We start from the raw sequence: 21,377 nt of genomic DNA on the forward strand, positions 1-21,377 counted from the left end.
GGACATACAAAAGATTCCTAATGCTAGATTATATAATCGTTGAGAAAGGGGCTTTCCTGTATTGAAAATGCCACTAGAAAAGTTTGGTTTCAGAATCATAGAATCATCCTTTTCCTTTATTTCTCATTTGTTCCTTTCCACCATCAAAGTCATCAAGGGATTTCTTCATTCTCCAGTGAATCAAAACATTTTAACAAATTGAAGGGCCCCTGTGTGGCTGGTGTTTTGGTGTAGTGACTCCCCTGGAAGGAGCGTACTTCTTCTCTCTGTGCGGAGGGATCCTCGGAAAAAGTGATCCTCGGAAAAAGTGATCCTCGGAAAAAGTGATCCTACTTCCAAAAGGAAATGAAGAGGTTTTAGATGAATGATGTCAAAACACTGCAATCATTTTTTCTCCACCACAGTTGATGCTGTCCTTTTATGTAAATGCTCTTTTAAAATTTTAATGAACCAGAATGACAATATTGCTCAAATGCTCAAACTACATGTTTATAATATAAAACATCAAGATAAGATAATTGCATGAAGAATTTGCTTGTGTTGACACTTACAGTCTCATTCTGTTGTGTTTGTCAAAGTCAGTTTAGTACTGTCGGTTAAAATATTACATGAATCACTTGCTTTTGTGTGTTTTATTAACTAAGGAGAGTTGCATATTACATGATAGTGTACACAGATTTATTAATAGTTTGATATTTTTCTATAAAGAAATTATAACAATTCATAGATCAGTGTTCCCCCAGAGGGTTTGCACATCAGTTACATGGGTCAACAAAATAGTTCCAATTTGTAGGTATTCCTCATCTCTCTCCTCTCCCTAGCAGCCCCAAGAAAACCTGTGCGACTGATTTCACAAAGTTACAAGATGCTTGTTAGCTATTTATACAACTTCTACAAATTGCTTTAACAGTAGCTGTGGGTAAAAAAGGCTAGGGATATAAATTTAATAAATAACTAAAAGTAAAATCTTCAAAGCATCTAGCACCTTCCTATTTTTGCTGTTGTTGTTCAAACACATATGTGCTAGGAGTTCGTGTGGCAGAGTCTGTCTGGAGCTCATGGGGCTTATTTTCTTCATGTGTAGAATGAGAAGTCCAGCTGTCAGGGACACTGTGCAAATGCTACACGCAGCACACATTGTGACTGGCAAAGTCATACTGAAGAAATATCAACAACCTACATTATCAACATCCTACGCTATGCTCTTTGTTGTTATGATAGCCAAATAGAAATCTTACTTCTTTAGGCTGCCTAGCCTTGCAAGAATGACATAAAAACTGACTTCAAATTTTCTGGTTAGTTTACCTGTCTTGACAATAAGACTGAAGAGTAATCCTAGCAGATATAAACTAAACCTTAATATAATCATTTATTTAATGATTAACAAAAGATGCCCCCCAAATCTTCTAAGCTTATGAGCTACAAAAAAGATTTCTAAATGTTAAAACAGGTAGTATCTACCAGCCATTTTTCTATAAACTTCTCATATATTAGTTGACAGTGATGCCATGAAGTAAGTTCCATTTTTACCCCACTTTGAGGCTGTGGAAGATGAAGAATAGGAGACCATCTGAAGTCACATGGTACAGAGGGACTCTGGACTAAGATAGGCTGACTCCGGGAAATATTTACCAAACCACAAACTTCCTTGTTATGGGCAGATTAATATATGGTCAGAGCTCTTGATGACATAATCTTATATCTCTTATAAACATACAATATCCTGTTCCCTTTTCATAACAAGGCCTTATATATAGTGTTTGTTGCAATTTTGTTTTTTGCCTTCCCTGAGTAACCCTTAGATACAGGAATGATCATCCTCACCATTATATTCTTTGTGATTAGGATAGAGTTTCACATATACTAGAAGAAATTTAAGAAGTACTTGTTGACTAAATTAATGAAATTATTTGCTACAAAGTAAAAGTTGAACCAACTTATATTGCTCTAAAAAAAACCCTGTTCCTTAGTGTTTATTTCACCTCCTTCTCATTCTCAGTGCCTAGTGTCATGAAGATATGCATTCAAGTATATTGTCAAGATGGGACTTTGGCTTGTTCCTTGTGATCTCATGATCATTATTCATGCTGGGGAAGAAATCTCATCATTGTGTTTGTGAAATTAACAAAGTGTTCATTTATTTGCTGCACAGACTTGCCTCTTTCAAATTCAAATTCCAAAGAGTAAGATCCCCCTATTTTCAGCAGCATCTCGACTTATCCCAGCGTCTTGTGATTTTGGCTCAGTGATCTAATATTAACTGGAAATGAGATTGCTTTTAATAGCAATTTTAGCTTAAAGCAAACTACCAGTATAGTTCTGAATTATGTTCCTTTTGCCAACTTTTAGCTGTCAAACTAAAAAGGATTTTGTTCATCCCATTATCTCAGTTTAAAGTTTTAAAAAATTATTTTGTTAGAGGCATATCCCTCTGAGGGATAACAGTAAGTAGGGTTCCAGTCTGAATCTGCTGATTAATTACTGTCATGTAATTATGGCTGTGTGTGCTGAACTACCAAAGGCTACCCTCCCTTCTCATATTTAAACCAGTTCCCTCTGATTTCTTGAAATTTGCTGTGAAGTATGTTGAACATTATGGGGTCAAACACTTTACTCACAGCACTTGTACTCTGGCTATTTGTAACTCTGGATCCCAGCAAGAAATCACTGACTTAATTCCAAAGTAAGAATTTGAGTTTGTGATAAAGAAACCATTTAGATTGCATGGAAAGGATTAGTGAAAATTAGTGGAGAGTGAAAACACACACAGAGAGGAACCATCACTGCAGGCAGCTCTATGCTAAGCAGAGCGGCCTGCAGCTTTCAGAGCTGTGGGCTTACGGGCTTCATCACAAGTAGGGTAAAATTGCTCCCTAGCATGCGGGGCAGCAAGGAAATGAGTATCCGGAGCTGTCCTCTCTTGCTGTTCTCTGAAGTCCTGATGTAAACTCTCAAACCCAACCTAACGCTGGAAGGTAAGAGAGCCTGACTTATATGATTTATAGAAATTAGTCTCCTGGGGTGTGTTAGGCAGCTTTCCATGACTAAAACAAGTACTTTAATTCAGTTATAAAGATAAAAGTTGTATTTGCTGACATTTCTAGAGTTCCTCTACAATCTATTGTCCCTCTTGCTTTGGTCCTGAGTTTTGGTAAAGTAAAAGTACTCAGATCATGGGTGGGAAGCAAAAGAGGGAGAAAAGAAGACACTGGTCCCTTATGCTATTCATAGGCGTGGCCCCAGTGCCTGGAGACCTCCAACTGGGCCCCCCATCTTGACACTGACACCTTTTCCCAGTGTGCCGAGCCTGGAAGAATGAGCCTTCAGAGTCGTTCCATATCTCAGCTGTTCTGTGGAGTAAAGAACAGAGCGAGGGGTAGAGAGAGCTGGAGGTCAGAGTATGTCTGGCACAGTCACTGAAAGATAATTAAAGAATGTCAGGTGGTTTTGGCTCAAGTGCATGAATGAGCCCTTTGGAGTGTGAGTCTTCCAAATTCCTCATGTCTAACAAGCTTTACCTTTCTTCTGGAGGCATGGAAAAGGAAAATTGAAGTCATTTTTTAATTCTTACTCTTCTCTTCTATTTGTCTAAACTATAATCAGTTTCTTTACATGATGTACAGGTATTTTTTTTTTTTGGCCAGTACCGTGCTGATTTCATTATAGTGGCTTTGTAGTATAATTTCAAATCAGGAATTGTGATGCCTCCTCTTGTTACCTTTGTTGCCCAGGATTGCCTTTGCTATTCTAGGTCTCTTCTGTTTCCAAATGAATTTTAAGAATGTTTTCTATAAGGTATTTTGATTGGAATTGCATTAAGTCTGTGTAACAGTTTTGGGAATATAGCCATTCTCACAATGTTGACTCTTCCTAACCAAGAACAAGGGATAGCTTTCCATTTTCTGACATTCTCTTCAATCTCTTTTTTTAGAGTATTATAGTTTTCAACGTATAAGTCTTTGTTAGGTTGAGTCCTAAGTATTTCTTTTGTGGGTTTTTTTTGGATGCTATTGTGAAAAGTGTCAGTTTCATAATTTCTCTCTAGTGAGTTTGTTGTTTGTGTACAGAAATACTATTGATTTTTGAGTTTTAACTTTGTACCCAGCTACACTACTGAATTTCCTTGTTAACAGACCTGAGGATTAATGAAACAGATTAGAAGACGTGGGCACAACTGCAAAGATACTCAGCACCTTATCTTTCACAAAGGGGCTAAATATGTTCACTGGAAGAAAGATAGCCTCTTTAATAAGTGGTGCTAGAAAAATTGGCTTTCCCACATGCTGAAGCCTGAAACTAGATCCATGTCTATCACCATGCACTAAACTAAAGTCAAAATGGATCAAATATCTAAATATTAAAATACAAACACTAAATCTATGCAAGACAAGGTAGAAATATTAAAGACATAGAGGTAGGCAAAGAGTTCATGAACAAAACACAAACTGCACAAGAGGTACATCAAAGAATCAACAATTGGGATCTCATCTTGTTAAAAAGTTTTTGCCCATCAAAAGAAATCACCAACAGAGTGAAAAGAAAACCTACAGAGTGGGAAACAATTTTAGTCAACTGTCCCTCAGACAAATGACTTATATCAAGAATGTACAAAGGACTGAAAAACATCAAGCCCCCCAAATTCAAAAACCCAATCCAAAAATGGACATCTGAGATGAACACACAGTTCTCAGATGAAGAAATACAAATGCCAAATAAACACATGAGGAAATGTTTACCATCACTGGTCATTCGAGAAACGCAAATTAAAACAACACTGAGATTCTATCATACTCCAGAAAGAATGGCTTTCCTCAAGAAGTCAATCAATAACAAATGTTGGCTGGCTATGGGGAAAAAGGAGTGCTTCTCCACTGTTGGTGGGAGTGTAGACTGGTGCAACCACTGTGGAAATCAGTGTGCAAATTCCTCAAAAAACTACGATTGGAAGTCTCATTCAATCTAGTTATTCCCCTTTGAGGTGTTTTCCCAGAAAAACTGAAAATGTCTTGCTACAGTGATACATGTGCATTCATGTTTATAGCAGCACAATTTGTAAGAGCTAAATCTTAGAAACAACCCAAATGCCCATCAACTGCAGAGTGGATAAAAAATATGTGATATTTTTATACAATTGAATGTTACTCAGCTATAAAAAGGACAATCGAGGCTTTTATAAATGGAGGCAACTTAAGACCATAGTCATAAGTGAAATAAATCAGTCACATTTATAAATATAGTATTGTCTTACTAGTGTGGGACAAAAATAAAAACAAAAACTGAAAGAAAAATAAGATCCAACATGTATAATAGATATTGTAATAATGGAAAGGAAAGAAAGTACTCAAAATGAGAACAACTGAAATAGGGGAAAGAAAAAGAGAAAGAAAGGAAGAGATTACGGATATGTAGGTATACACATATAAATGTATGTATGTATGTATGTATACTATACTATCACTCTGAGTTCATCAAAAAGAACAGTTTGGGCTATCATTGTTTGATTGTTTGATCATTTTTATGCCAAGATCTTATAACCTGAACAACTACTCCTAAGATAACAATATGCAATATATTAACTAGTGTTGATTTCCTCCTGCTTTTTGAAATTCTGTATCATTTCTATCCTTTTTTTCTGTTTTGCTTTTTAAAATAAAAAAATGGGATCCATAGGCCAGAGGAATAAATATAACAAGTGGGAAAATTTGTTTCTGAGGAGAAAAAAACAAAGGAATACAAATACTTCTAACCCACACCTATATTTTGTGTTTTATCACTCTGAGACCAGAAGGAGGGTAATATTTGATTACTATAATTTTCTGTACTAAATTGGTTAGGATGAGAGCTGTGTAAAGTACTACTTGGCTAAATATTGCCTCAAGCAGGGAATAACAGACTCCATAGCTCAGTGGACAAGAGCATGTGTTCTTTAGTTCTGTGTATGCGGTTTTGAATCCTCCTTTAATATGCTAATAGTACTCACGCTCTTCGTGGTATATGTCTTCAGTGGTTAAGTTGTGCCAATTAAAATGCTCCACATTCCTGATGAATTAGGAAACAGTGCTAGTATGTTTTAGATGCAGTTAATCTGAAAGCTAAGTATCAAATAACCAGACCAGATCATTATCCGGATGCAGGTGGGAGCAGGATACCATCTGTGAAAAGCAACTGATGGGATCACAGAAAACTACAGAATACTACAGAAATTTAGGATTAAAAAAAAAAAACATTAGAGATGTGGGTATAGCCAGGTCACCAAGTCATTTATCCTAGCACACAAAACCACTGAAGATTTTTCAACTAGAGTAGCACGTTGAAACTTCAGTTTCCAAAGATTGCTCTGAATCCACTAGGGAAAAAAAAAAACAAAACAAAACTGGATTAAAAGATACTTGAGCAGTGTGCAGAGAATCCGATGAAGTGCAGTGGGGACTTCACCACATAAGACATGATAGCCACTGAAAAAAGAAGTGGGGGTTAAAGGTACACCAGAGCAGAGCTAAGGGAGCCTACATTTCCAGCTTCAGTAAGGGAACGAATGAGGATACCAGACACCGAACTAAGGAATTCATGAGAAGGACTAGATTTAATTGCATTTTAATTTGACTAACTTGAGTTCAAAATTTCTTTGAGAAATGCAACTGGAAAGGTCAAGCAAGCTCTTGGATGTAAAGGCTGGAAGTTTGGAGAGTCCTAGATTAGAAATACTAACCTGACCAGCAGTGGCTCATGGCTGGTTACCAAAGTCCTAGGCATGGGGTAGGCCTGGGATAGTTTGGAAGAAGAGAGTACAGTTGGAAGGAAGGGAGTCATTGGGTAAATCCTTAAGAAACTCCAATGTCATAAGGCTAAGAAGAGTCAGCAAAAGAGACTCTCTCAACAGCGAAGTAAGGGAAAACCCAAGAAAACAAACAAACAAAAAAAAACAAAAACAAAACAAAAAAAAACCAAGAAAAGAAGGCGAATAACTGGATTGTTCTGGGACCTCAGGTTTGCTGAGGATTGATTATCGTGAAATTTGAAGCTTGAGAGCCATGTAACTGGAATTATGGGTCCACAGATCAGGTTATCTTGGGTACCTATGAGGAAAGCACTTCAAGTGGGCAAGTCTTTGCTAGGCAAGTAAAAATATAGGATGATCACTGGAGAAGGAGGTGGAATCAGAGTAGTTTTATGTATGTTTCATTACTGACTAGGGTCATCCAAAAGAGAGACATCTAACAGCAAATTGAAAGAGTAGTCAAAGTGGATTTATCTATTTTGTGCTACTGTAGCAGAATGCCTGAGCCTAGACAATTTGTGCTGGACAGAAATTTATTAATGTACAATTCTACAGGCTGCAAAGTCCAAGACCCAGGAGGCTACCATCCAACGAGGGCCTTTTTGTTGCATTTCCCATGACAAGGGCAAAGAAAGGGCTAGAGAGGAGGAGATCAAATTCACAGCCTTGTATAATGGCCATTAACTCTTCGTGAAGATGAAGTCCCCAAGATTTAATACCTTTCATTAGGCCCCACCTCCTGAGATTGCTTCCTGAGATTTAATTTCCAACATGGGAGGATCCCAACACCATCAGTAGCACAGAGAATGCTAATTGCAACTTTGCCTAAGTTACTTAATGTCTCTGCCCTGGGTTTTATGACTCTAAAACAGAGGAAGTAATCTAGCCTACCTCATAAGATTCCTCCAACAACTGAATAATATGAGATTAGGAGAATGCTCCCTGAAATTTTTGGCACGCACAAAATGCATTTGAAAAATTGTAGCTTAACATAAATGCAGTTTTACATAGTGTCTTATGCATGTTAGATGCCCAAGAAATATTTATTAAATTTTGATTGAGCATGATGCTGGTACATGATATCTGATTGTCTGTAATATATAGTGATCTGATGCATAAACTGTATACTGTGTTAATGGGTACCTTAGTACCCAGCTGCTGCTGCTGCTGCTGCTGCTGCTGCTGAGTTGTGTGTTGCTTGCTATCGTGTTGATGTTTGGGTTGCTTTCATTCACAGGGGACTATTTTTCTGCCTGGAAATAAAGTCCTAGAACATCCCTGCAATGAAGAGAATCCAGGAAAATTCCTTTTTGAAGTAATTCCAGGTAAGACGTTTTTCCAGTTTGATTAAATTCTTGCTGATCTATCTTGGTGAAAATGAAGACATGTCAACCAGGTTTTCGTCTTTGTGAGTTATGGCCGAGAACATTCTTGAGGAGACAATATCAAATCTGTTTTCACAGATGATGACTTAGGTTTGTACACTGAATGTGACATATGCACATACTCACAGTCATGTAGAGAACCTTTTTCCATTTGCCCACAAGACTCCAGAACTGGCTAAAAGTCATGACATGGTACCTGTGAGGGAGACTGGAGAAAATTTTCATTTTACAGTGATCTTGTGAGAAAGTTGAGAAATGTTATAGTTAAAATACTCTGTCCAGCTGATTCAAGACAAAACTGTGTCTTGAATGAGTGATAGTCTAATAACAAAACAAAACATCTTTCAGTTGCTGACCCAGAATTACAGTTCCGTATTCCAGGGTTGCCCCAACCAGCCACTCTCACCTATCTGGCGCATAGAGTGGAGAACGTCTGTGCCAGGTCATTAGATTTCCCAGTTCCATTTTCTGCAGCATCTGGGCATAGCTTCCCTGCTCATCAGCAGCCGTCTCTCCAGTGGCTCAGTCCCCACTGAAATCTTTGACCAGCACAGCCACAGTTGGTCTCTAAGGCCATGGTCTATTCTTTGATCAGTGTTTCAGGCTTTCTTCCCACCATAGAAGGAAAAGGGAGTTGAGAACGTGGCTTTTGTTGTTGGCTCTGGCTGATCCAGAGTATGTGATATTGATGTTGAATTCGTCATTGTAAAGGGTGAGTGTGAATTTATTGGAGTGAGTAATATGAAATTCATATCAATAATGCCAGCACAAAGGCAGGCAATAAAACATATTTTCCCAGATGTGTAAGTACAGGGAAGTTAAAATGTGAATGCATATTTTCCGCCTCAATGAAAACAGCTGTTGTACAGAGTTCACCTGGCTCAGGATGGAATCCATGACTAAATGTTAATTGATGCAGCTGAAGTGGTGCAGAAAGGTTAGTCAGAGGCATTGTGCTGTTTCTCCCCGGAGAGAGCGTATTTCAAGAAACCTGAGTCTTGTTTGCTCAGTTAAAACCCTTTTATTCTTACTTCTTAGTGAAATACCCCTGTGGAACTAGATTCCAGATGTTGCAAAGTCTTTGAAGTATCAGTAGAGGAAATTTTTTCCCTCATTTATTCCCAAACACGAGTGCCTGTTGGCTCTCAAGCCAGCATGGTATTAAATGGATGGCTTTGAGTTTTCACCTCCATTAATACTGGAGCTCTGAGGCACTATAGATGGATATATTCAAGACTGTTGGCGACAGAATTGTCTTTGAGCCCAGAAAGTTAGGGATGAAACTTCCTTCCAGCGTTGCTGTTCCAGGGTATGAGTTTCATATACAGAGTAAATGACATGATAGCTTTTGATGAGCAAGATTTAAGAAGTTTAAGGTTGTGTATGATGAATTCTGAAGGTCGTTCTTTCAAAAATTTGCTGCTGTAATTTTGGTGGTCAATAGATCATTTGAAATAATGCTTTTTGAATTATTAGTACAATATGATGTAGCAGATTCTAAGTCAGACTTTGACATTCTGAGTCATTTTAATCAAGTATGAAGAGAATTGCTTCACACTTCAAATGCTTCTTTGAAGACAGAGCTGGAAATATAATGGCTATATGTTGAGAATCAAGAGTCTGTTGTTAATCTCAGTCATTGTGGCTTAATTTTAGCTGGACATGAAGATGGATTTTCAGCAAATACTTTTGTACTTGTGTAAGACAGTGGAGGGTCTGTTTCACATGGTTACCACCAGATTTTGCAAAATCAAGATTACTTACGAACGACAGGCACTTGTTTTGCCTTTGCAAATGAGAATGACAATATGCTCCAGTTTTCTGAGTGTGTAAAGGTTTGACATGAGAATCTGTGAAATTCAAAAACAAGAGTTTGCCATTTGTCAGAATTTGTAGGAGGCAAGAAAGATTGCAAAACTGTGTTGGATTTTACATAGAACTTACTTCTTCTGTGCACTCTCTATGTAACACATGCTTACTCTACACTGGCTTTCTCTGAAGTGTTCTCTTAACTGCCACTTCTGCAAACCTATCCTGATAAATGATGCCACAGACCCAGCTCACCTCTGTCATTATGGCAAAATATCTAGAGTGTAATCGCCCAAATTTTATATGAAGGAACATCAAAGGATAAAATACTTTCATCTCTCTGCCCATAATTCCCAACAAAACTGAAAGCCTCCAACAAACTCTTTGCAGTATGTTCTAGCATTATGTGTTCGTCATGTACAGAGGTGTGTGTGCTCGACAGCTCTATTCCCATATGTACCATATGTTTATGAACCATATATATATATATATATATATATATATAATTTTTTGTTGTTTTAGCTTTAATCTGAAATATCCTATAATGTGCATGTAGGGAAAACCAATTATTTTTAGTGGATCCTGGGCCTTTGGATATTTGTCTACATAGTATATATTTCTATTGAGGCTCTATACTTTTTTGAAACCCTATGTAGAAAAACAGTCTTCCCTAATTCAGGATTAATTTCATCTGATTCATTATTCCTGTAAACAAATTATCTCTTTGAGTAAGACCAAAATGTGTAACATTTTACTCCCATTTTTTTCCATTTTCCCTACTTGTTAGTAAAAAAAAAAAAAAAAAAAAAAAAAAAATCAGACAAATTGGTAAATTTGAAGGCTTTGCTGTCAGAAATGCCATATTTTAGACCAGAGCAAGCTTTTACAGCCGAATACTAAGCTATTGGGAAATGTGGTTGAGAAAGGAATGTTGGCAACTCCTTGATGTGTATCCTTGAAGAAAGAAAAATGCATTTGCTATCTTGGCGTCTTATCGTGTGTTCTGGTTGTGTGTGTGTGGCGGGGGGGAGGGTGTTTGAAGAAATACACAGAATAATTAAGGCAGCAATGATGTCATAGCTTTCCTTAAGGGGGCAGTCTCTCCAGAAAGAAGGTGGTGTGGGGTGCGGCAGAGCACTGCTGTGACCCTGTCTAGCCAGGCCCGTGTCTTTCCTGCTCTTTGTGTGTCCCTGACACTCAAGGCAGCACAGCACAGTGTGCTAAGCAGTGACTAAGGTGTGCATGTCACGGTACTTACGGAGGAATCTCGGTCGTGTGGAACCACACGCATGTTGCTCTGTGGACCTCTTCTTTCCTGTTGTGAAGGCTCTTTCCTTCCCTGGTGCCATAAAGAATTTTCCTGCGGCTGGAGATTGAAGTGGAGGGCGGCTTCTCGCTCCCTTCCCTTTGCTCTGGTGATGAGCCTAGGGGAAGGAGGAAGAGGTTAGACTTCTCCCTACACAGAGCGCTGTGGGGAACACCTCTTCCCTGCCATCCTCTCCTACCCTGCCACGGCCGTGGGGTGTATCTGTGGGATTGTCCGTGTCCCTGGCTTTGCTAGTCTACTTCCCAGGGCAGGGTTCACCCGGCTTAGAGATGGGTCTGCATGAGCTTGGAGTCTGCTGATTTGTTTGTGCTTCTTTAGCAACTGAGAAGCTCACAGTCGGGTCCTGCTGGGAACAGTGCAGGGCCCAGCAAAGGTTGCAGAGGCCCCAGGGGCCCAGCCCAAGAGAGGGCAGTGGCTGACCCAGTACACCTTACCATTTACAAGCAGCACTTTTGTGCTTTTCTGACAAGTTCTCCCAGAGCAGAAATCTTTGTCCTCCCCTCCCTCAAGAAATCATGTTCATTTACTTTTGACTTTTGACTTTTTATATTTATTGGTACATGTTTGCATTACGTAGTGTTTGCGTTCCTTCTGATGAAGTTGGTAGGCATATAGAACATGTCTTGATTCAGTTTTTTATCCCTGCCCTGTCTCTCTTCCTAGTCTTTTTTTATCTCTTGGTCCCTTTTACTTGTTCAAAAGATCTATTATGTTATTTCCTATTATTTGTCTTTTGTTTTGCTTTTTTTCAGTTGCATTTCAGGTTTCTCATGTAAGAGAAGAAAGTAAGATTAAAGTTTCTATGTGTCATTTGTTTCACTTAACATTGGGTCTGGAAAGGCATCCATTTTCCAAAAGATGATGCAGCTTGTCCTTTTTATGGCAGAGTAATACTCCATTGTGTGTGAATACCACATATATCTTTATGTATTTATCAATTGATGAACAGATAGGCTGCTTCCAAGATTTAGCTGTAACAAGTTGTGCTGCTGTTGATGTGGGTATGTGTGTATCCCTGTAATAAGATGACTTGAGCTCTTTTGGAAAGATACCTAGGAGGGGACAGCAGGGTCAAATGGAATTCCTAGTGTTTGCTTTTTAAGGAACGTCCATGCTGATTTCCATGGTTGCTATACTAGTTTACATTGCCGCCTACAGTGTAGAAGTTTATCTTTAAATAACTTTCTTCAAATAGTGCTTCTTGTTCTGTAGTCACCTCCCTGACACACACACACATACCACAGTCAGGGGCTGATTCCTTGCCCAGGGCTTCCTTTTAGTGAGCCCTGCAGGGAGGTGGCTCAGCACAGTGTACACTGTGCTTCTTAACTTGGGATGTGGATTTTTAGCACTATTTCTTTAGGTTTGATCCTTGGCAGAAATTTCAAGTTAATATGGAGGAAAATTTTTAATGTGTGTTTATCTGTGACTTTTGAATGGAGCGTTAGTTATGCCGGGAGATCCCCAGACGTGTTCTCCGGGAAGACCGTCTGCAGGAAGGGTGGGAGAAGCTGCCTCACGCACCCTTACACCGGAGTGGCAGCTGATCTTACACGCAGCTCTGAGGCTGTGGTGCTCCTTGGGGTTGCTCCAGCTCTGCGTTTCCTGGTGCCAGCAGATCCTGGACTGTGAGGGGACGAGACAGACACAGCGGGCTGTCAGCTCCCAGTGTGCTCATCTCAGAGGATCTAGCCGATCACCAGGGCCTGCTTCGTACCTATAGCTGTGTCTGTGTTTAGACTTCTGTGCTCCAGACAGCACTCCATTTTCCTTCCTTCAGTTTTCACTACATACCATGAGACGGCAGTACCACATCTCCATGTGTGCAGACAACTGATCTCACCAAAGGGAAAAGCTTAACATAAACCAGTGAATTTCTGTTTTAGTATGTGTTCGTTCTCTTCCTCTCTGCATACTTGAAATGAGCTAGTAATATATCAGAGGCTGGACTGTATTTTCTGAAATATGAACACAGGAAGTTAATTTTCTGAGCTCAAATGCATACACTAGTATCTTCTCAGCTCATCCATTCAAGATGAGAGCTTTGGCACTTAGAGTGAGAGCAGGTTTTTCACTCCTTTGCAGCTGTTTCTGTGTTTAATCTCATGGTAGAGCAGGCACTGCATAAAATTGCCTGCTTAGAGCTCTTTGGAAAGCACTTTTGAAGGTCAAAGTGCTGCCTGCACTAAGTGGAGAGAAGACACACTTGCCAGTGGTTTGCCTGTCCTGGGAGAGGAGGTAGCAGAGGGGGACGCTGTCGTGGCTGCTTCTACCGCAGTAAATTGCCAGGATGCAGTTACCTCCATGGTGGTAAAAGTTTGCAGAATTATTCTCGGCTTCTTCCCAAACTCCCCACACTGGCCAAGCTATCCCTCACTGTGTGCCTAGCCAGAAACACAGCAATGGTTAGTCACAGGCGAGAACTCAACCCACAGACCAAGGTAGGTTCTACATGGATTTCTAGGGCGGTTCCCAGTAATATTCCAGACCTTCAAAGCCCTACACTGGCTCCATTCTCCAAATCAGTGACAACTAAATCAGAAGGTTTTCTTACCCTCTTCCTTTCCCCAGGAAAAGAAGAGAGAAGGCGGAAGAAAAGGGGAATAAGGAATGAGAAAGGAACCACAGAGACAGAAAGAATGAAGGAAAACTTGAAGGGGGATCTAATGTGATTTTCATTTGCCTGAAACAATGTTAAGCCCTCAAAACAGACAAGACATCATTTACCTTGCCTTTCACTGTGGCTCCAGTACCCTCAGACAATCACACATTGCTTCTGTAAATCTCGGTAAAAGTATTTCCCATTCTAATCGTCATCCGCCAGTAGTTTATCGAAGCCGAGTACAAAGCTAGAGGTAATGGGTGTTTTGAGTCTAATAAATACATTATGGATCTTTTGGCCAGAAAAATGCATATATTAAGCCAAAGTATACACACAATGGAAGGCTGAGAGACACCTTCAAATTCAGTCACGGAGTGTAGGGCAATAGTTTAAATTTGACGCCAAAGACTTAATGATCCTTTATCTATCTTAGCCTCTACCTCTTTATTTAGCTATATGTTTCTATTTCCCTGTGCCTTTATCTGTTTCATCTGTGTACATGTACAAATCAACAGATTCTTCTCCATTTGAGATTGCCAGACACAGCAGCTAGCGTTAGACCTTTGCCTCTATGATTTGGTTATTCCTCTGCTGCCTGTGGCCGTGATCTCTACAGATCAAAGTTAGGCTTTATCCAGAAGTATGTTTCCTGGGTGGAACAATCCCTGGGCCTACAAGATGTAAAGTTTTTAATTTACCAAAACTTTGAACCTACTTAGATGGTCAGTGCAGCTGTGTTATATAATAAGCCGACTGAGAAATAATCACTTAACAGATACTCATGGCTATCTCAGGGAAGGAAACTGCTGGACCAGTTTTGGGTTTTGAGATAATTATGTGGTATCAGCAGTGAAAGTTTACTATCCGTGTCTGCATTTGCAATGCCTTCTGGTGCTGACCAAATCATGCCTTTGGATCTACTAACCCGCTGCTATTCAAATGTGACTCAGTATTTACAGTCTATTTCATATGAAAATGTAGGGATGTTTTGATACTGTTTTAGCCTAAAATGTGGTCATTTTCTTAGCCACTAGTTAAATATGCTGGTGAGGCATTTAATTATACAATGTTCCCTTTGTCTTAACTTTTTGCCTTTTTTGCCTTGGTACTGTATGTTAAAAATCCATGCAATTCTATTTGTTGGCCATAAGCAACGATGACAATCTCTTTTACTGTCTGCGTAGGTCTGTGGGCAGCCCTGAAGATTTTTGTTTTGCTTTATGTTTTTGCTTAGTTTTAATGCGTGCAATCATTCAGAGAATGTGAGGAGGAGTTGCTGATGGTATGAAAACATCATTCTACCAACACAAGTAGTTCTGAACATGAAATAAATGAAGGCACTGGTGGAAATCAGCATGTCTTAGCTACTATGTGTTCTTTCATTTAAAGTAAGTGTTTGAGATTTTTGTTCCCAAATTTCTTTCCTACTTAACATACCTTAGCATACATACTTGAAAGACACTATTAAAATGGAACAAAGAGGGCTTTTTCAATATTCTAATCCTTTGAAATTTTGACTAAAACAATTTTGACTAACAAGCAGTTGCAGTATTTTTGAGCCCACTGGCATGTGACGGCACGATCACATATGCAGAGAGTCTGTAGGTGGAAGGATGCCTCTCGATGTCTAGGGACATGCTGATCTACATCTGGTCACTGCATGCTAGATCTGGGACAATTGAACATTTCTGGGAAGGACCCCAGAGTAACTGTGATAGGCTTTTCAGGCCGTAAGTACCTGTTAGAGTTGTTCTACTCTCCTCTGGCAGCCTAAACAAATGAGCGTGGCCATGTTCCAATAAAACTTTCATCGTCACTGAAATATGAGTCATACACTTTTCAGATATCAAGGAATATCATTTCTCTTTTAATTTTTTTAACAACTGCTTAAATTGTAAAATAGAGGCACAGGCTAGATTTGGTCCATGTACGAGATTAAAAAAAGCAAATCTATGAAAAACAGGCCAAAGGCACCAGGATAGGTCACTAATCTCCACTGGTGCTGCCCCAACCAGAATTAGACCTTTGAGACAGTCTGTCCCGACCATGGCATGGTCACTGCCTCAGCATCAGGATTTGCGAGCAATTTGCCAAAATTTTCATTTAGAACCAACCCCCAATAATACGCATTTTAAAACCAAACTGAAAGTGTCCCCTAAGCCTAGCTTTAGGTCATTTAGAACCCTAGATCGCAGCCAAGGCTCGTCTCATATGTAACTTTAAGTTAATGAATACCATTAATAGAAGGCTGGATGTGTTCAGCATGAAAACTGTTCACATACTTAGTTCAGTCCATTTGGGTTCCGGGAGTTGTTGATAAGTATTCTGAGCGGGAAGCATCCCTGGTAAGGTCACTTGAGCTTGGAAAACTTCTGAACTTTAATTTCTACAAAGCACAGTAGCTTCTATGGTGTGAAGCATCTCTCAGAAAATGAAAATACTTTCTTTACAAAAGACAAATTAGCAAAGCTATTCTCTCAGAGGGTGGTTTATGTCACCAACTACCCAATTATTAACATCTTTTGCCCCCTAGTCACTTTTAGCATCAGTATGAGAAAAACTCCCATAAAATATACATTGTGTGTGTGTGTGTGTGTGTGCGCGCGCGTGCGTGCGTGTGCGCTTTGTACACATATTGGGTCCTACATATGGCAGGTTTTGTACGCACGGGTCATACAGCTTGTGATAGATTATCATTTTCTGCATTCCTAATCAGTGGTATAAGTTCATCTTTATAATAAATACTAAAGCCAGCTCTCACAAAAGCACAGCATGCTACCGCCTTCCAGTAAGAATACAGATAGATTTAGTGTCAAGAGTCCCCACAGGCCAAATAAAGACAAAAAGAAGTGAGACGGCGCATTTCCAGGTCAGGGAAGGTTTAGCATTTGGACCCTGCAGCCCTCCTTGGCTCACCTACACCTTCCTCCTCTCACTTTCTTCCTGTGGTCTGAACCTACCCTTTGCCTCCCTCCTTGGTTCTGGGTTTTCTTGGATTGTTTCTCTTCTCCCTTTCTTGAGGTCTTAAGTACAGCGACATCGCCTTCTCCCCACACTGCGCCATGGAGAACTGTCATGCATCCCGGCTCAATGCATCCCAGTTTTATCTCTTTAGTGTGGTTGCATTGGATTAGTAAATTTAGAAGAACTTACCAGCCCTAAATTATTTAACTGGATCAGATCTCTTTTCAAAGTACCTTAGGAGAATGGAAAGTACAAAAGTTCGTTAACTTCACACACTCTTAGCTCTTCGAAGAGGAGTCCTACTGCCTCTTTTCAGTCCTACATTAATAGTAAAACCAACAGTGTATTTTGTTACTTCGATAACAGAAGCTATTTATTAACAAATAGTTTGCCAGGATGAACATTCCTCTCACCACTGTTCTTTGCAGTGTGGTTTTAATTATGCATTCCCAGGCTGTCTGTTTACCTGCTTCTTCTATGTGGTCATAAAAAAGTCTTTGCCATTGAATCAGGCTGAGAAAAATAGACACAAAGTACCAGACAAATGCCGGGTGCTGCTTCTGTGATGAGGATTTGTCTAAGCAGTTCTATTTTGGTGGAGGGGCTTCTTTGAGTGGTTTCTCAGTTAGAAGCAGAATGCGTGAGGTGAGTTGAAGGTCAGTGGACAGGGTGGCCAAAAGATTAGAAACTATGTGGGAATGCAAAAGGGAAGCCACGCTTCTCAGGAAAAGGAGCCCTTCGAAGAGAGAACCTGGGTGGACAGCCAAGAGGGAGGGAAGTCAGCTCGCAGCCAGGAGGAGGCTGGAGCCCTGCACCAGCCTCGGAGAGCCAAGGAGAGCTGTCTTCACTCTTTCTTTCCCCTTTCCCTTCTTCCTCCTCCCCTTCTTCCTTCCTTCCTTCCTTTTTTAGAAAATAGAAACCTGAGATGAAATGACCCTTCATGCTTCAGAAGGTCAAACTCCAAGGCCAATCCTTAGCTCAGTGAGGCATCCCCAAGCTGGCCAGGCTCTGTGGCTTTAACACAAATGTCATCTTTGTTTGCCTGTTGGTCTGGGGTTCATTTGGCCTTGCCCTTGCTTCTTGAAAATGGTCCTCATTCACCGGCTCCACTGCCCCAGGCCAGTGGTGGTGTTCTGAGGGATCCTAGATCCCCATAAATGTTCAGCATCTCTTGCTGAAACCTGTGCTCCCTAAATAAGAAAACTGACCACCAAGGTAAAGCCAGTTGTGATTTATAAAGCCCTGATTTCTGTGTTAGGGACTTGGCTAACTGAAAAGGTGTTTGCTTTGGGTAGCTGAGAGCAGAGAAAGAGCAGAGCCTGACCGGGCCCAGGAGGAGAGGCACCTGCAGGGAGAATTCGAGGAGCTGAACATGTTGAGGAGAGTTGTCAAGGAATCCTGGCAGCCAGGAAGGAAAAAGAAAGGGCCAGAGGTTTCTGTGCATGACAGGATGAAGACAAAATCCCAGCTCTGCCCTGGGATCTAGTTCCTCAAGCCTCTAACCACACGGTTGCCTAGAAAGTTGGGCTTGGGGTGAGGATGGGAGGGGATGAGACGGTGGGGAGTCCTCAGTGCTCTTCCTGGCTTACTAAAAAGGAGCAACATTTTGGAGCAACTGTCAGTGTAATGGTGCATACTAATAAGTGTAGGCCTAGGGACATTTGTGCTAGATAGGATTATAAAAATCACCAGGAATTTCAGAAACAAAAGATGGGAAGGAATGCTTGTGACCAAGGAAGTCTTCCCAGAGGCAGTGAGTCTGCAGCTGGAATTGAAGAAAGGGTAGGATTTTCATGAGATAACTATGGTGTTATGAATTCGTGGTTGAAAAAGTATTGGCAAAGATACAAAGACGTTCAGAGAGCAGGAAAAGACACGAGAGGGTTGCAAGGGAGAAGGGAGATCGTACCGTGCAACCCCCGCATGTCCTGGTGATGCAGCAGTTCAGGGGCAGTGCTGTTTTGGTCACGGCTTTTACCAGGCTAGCCTGGCAGCCCCCTGAATCTCAGGGTGTCCACCAGCTATTCAGATACCCAGAACCATCACACAACCCTGCTCTTCAGCTAATTTTGGGAAAATATACAGATGAATGCTAATCAAAGGTTTGTATTTCAAACATAAAAGTAATAAACGTAAATTCAAACATATATTGCATTCAAATGGTATCAACCTGCGATGGATCCAGTAGGGCTGGCCAGCCTCATGGGACAGTCCGTAGCTGTGGTCAGAAAGAAGCCTGGGTTTAAGGGTCCTTGGTTCCATTCAGAGAGCTTTTCCCTGAACTCCTAGTTGATCAGAAGTAGACTTGCTTGGGTGTGTGTATGTACCTGCTAGTTTTATAAATTAATAGATTTCACTGTGTTACCTCCCTACACGCATTTGACATTTCGATCCTGTGTGTCCCCCCATTATTCGCTTATACCCCCTCCTGCAGTTCTCTTCCTCGTGTCTAAACTTACTCTTTCTCCCACTTTCATACAAATTTTTGTTTGTTTGCTTTGTTAGATCAGGAAAACCTGCAGTACTCTAAGTCTGGCTCATTCCACTGTGAGACCTCCCAGTTCTCTTTCTGCAGGGGACATGGCTTTTTCTTCTTTATTTCTGAGTAGCTCTTCATTGTGTATATATTAACTTAATTACTTTTTAAAAGACTCTACCTCCAAATGGAAGAATTTAAAACTCTTACATTTTGATTGCTTGGAGTTAGAACATCATCAGACACGTTTTGAAAAAGCCCTAGTTAACCCATAACAGAATTGAAAGAGGCCTTGAGGCTGAGCTCCTCTTCTACAGGCTTCTCCTGTCATCTTACTCTCTCCCAGACTTGTCCCTGACTGTGAGAACCCCATCTTGTTCCTGAAATGAAGGGGCACATTCAGACCTTGACATATCCCCATCGTGCTGCAGTCCAGAGCTGTCTCTGCCTTTCATGAAGATGTACACGTCGAGGGATGCAGCCAGCAGAGCAGTAACTAAGAACATATGACCTAGAAATTTAAGCTGACCAGAAAGAGAAAAAAAAGTATTTTGTATCTGTGACATTTTTTCCTGCAAACTGACCTTGAATTTAAGATTGTTCTTAATTCATCAGGTTTTGTTTCATTTTGATTGTGGTATTTACCTGAAGGAATGAGAGTGGACTTCTGGCCCTGGGGTTATTGTTACTCTTTTCTCCGCTTCCTTTTATGTCAGTGCTAGTTTCCTTTTGGATCATGCGCTCAGTCACATGTCCACACTTCTGTGGTGTGTCTAGGTGGGAGCGACGGCAACCCAGTTAGAGTGGTGGTTTATCTTCTCCCCTGGTCTGAGGCTTCTCTGTGGTGAGCTACCAACTTATCACTCAGGACGCGAGGAGCCCGTAGTGCCAACATAGGCAGCAGACTCTGGAAAACAGTACGTGTGAGGGTAGGGCATGAGGTAGCTTCTATCTGACCACCACGACCACATTGTCCTCTTCTGACTCATGATTCTTGGTGTGTCACTACTTACAGGAATCATATGACAAAACTCTCTTTGGCCCTAATCTCTGTGCTGTGGTTTATCATAATGGGTTCTTTGAGATATGAAAGATACATAATTCATTTCACTGTGACTGGACTGATGAAAATCAGTTATCATTTGAACAGCTGATTTATTTTGTGCTTTATGTTTGATCGCCCTGCTTTCCATGGATAATCCTGTTGCCAACTTGCTTTTATGAAAACTCCTCCAGCTTCCTGAAACACTTGGTCATATCTTCCACTTGGTCCTCTTTCTTTTCTTCTGTTATCCAGAAAATAATCTTTGTCACCTGACCCCAGGTCTTTCTCTCTCTTTGAACTCCCTCCTGTCCTCTTCAGGAACCGTAACTGTTGACTGTGCTGTTTCCATTTGGTGGTGGAACTGAGTTCCATTTTGTGTTATTCCCATAAGCTTAATTATGTAGACTGGAAACTGGTCTTTGGTTTGACAAAGCAAATTAATCTCATGCATCGTAAGTTAAAAATTACCATCACTCAGTCATGCACGATTACCTTCACTTTAAAAAACCTCTCGCTCGCCTTCCAGCCCCATCTCCTAGTTCACATTTTTTTGCACTGAACTCCTCTGTGCTGTTCTAAACACTTTCTGATTATTGCCTTTGCAGCCATGTATTCTTATCCCCCTCCACCAGATTTTCTATTAGTCATCAACAAGAGCTAATTTCTCTGAATCCAGTAATTAAACCTCAATTCTCACCATTGCTGCCCAGCTGGATTGTTTGACACAGTGATCACCGTCTCCTTTGCACACACCTCCACCCCCCAGCTTCTCCCGGTGCTCTGCCTGCCTCACTGTCTGTGTCCCTTGGTTGCTACTATTTATTGTCCCCTCTGCTTCACTTCCTGGCCTGACTCAGGGCCCTTTTTGTCCCAGAGAACTGCTATAAATTCCTCTCTTATTCTCGGACTCTACTCCCCTCTCACTGTGTCCCAGCCAGCACCAGTGATATTTGTAATGCATTTTATTTTTAGAGCAGGTTTAGGTTTATGG

At 40.6% G+C, this 21,377-nt stretch overlaps 1 protein-coding gene across 3 annotated transcripts in view; it reads left to right on the forward strand.

Moving 5' to 3' along the window:
* Window positions 1–21,377, forward strand: part of Arhgap24 (Rho GTPase activating protein 24) — a 705,487-nt gene that overhangs the window by 468,948 nt on the left and 215,162 nt on the right. For all 3 annotated transcript variants that reach the window (XM_063249372.1, XM_003469397.5, XM_063249374.1), the window contains one exon: window positions 8,016–8,103. In XM_063249372.1, coding sequence (XP_063105442.1) covers window positions 8,016–8,103 — 88 coding nt within the window. The remainder of the gene's footprint in view (window positions 1–8,015; window positions 8,104–21,377) is intronic.

Source organism: Cavia porcellus, unplaced genomic scaffold (genome assembly GCF_034190915.1).
Source record: "Cavia porcellus strain 051 isolate PalLab524CR breed Dunkin Hartley unplaced genomic scaffold, mCavPor4.1 scaffold_5, whole genome shotgun sequence".
Lineage (NCBI taxonomy): Eukaryota > Metazoa > Chordata > Mammalia > Rodentia > Caviidae > Cavia > Cavia porcellus.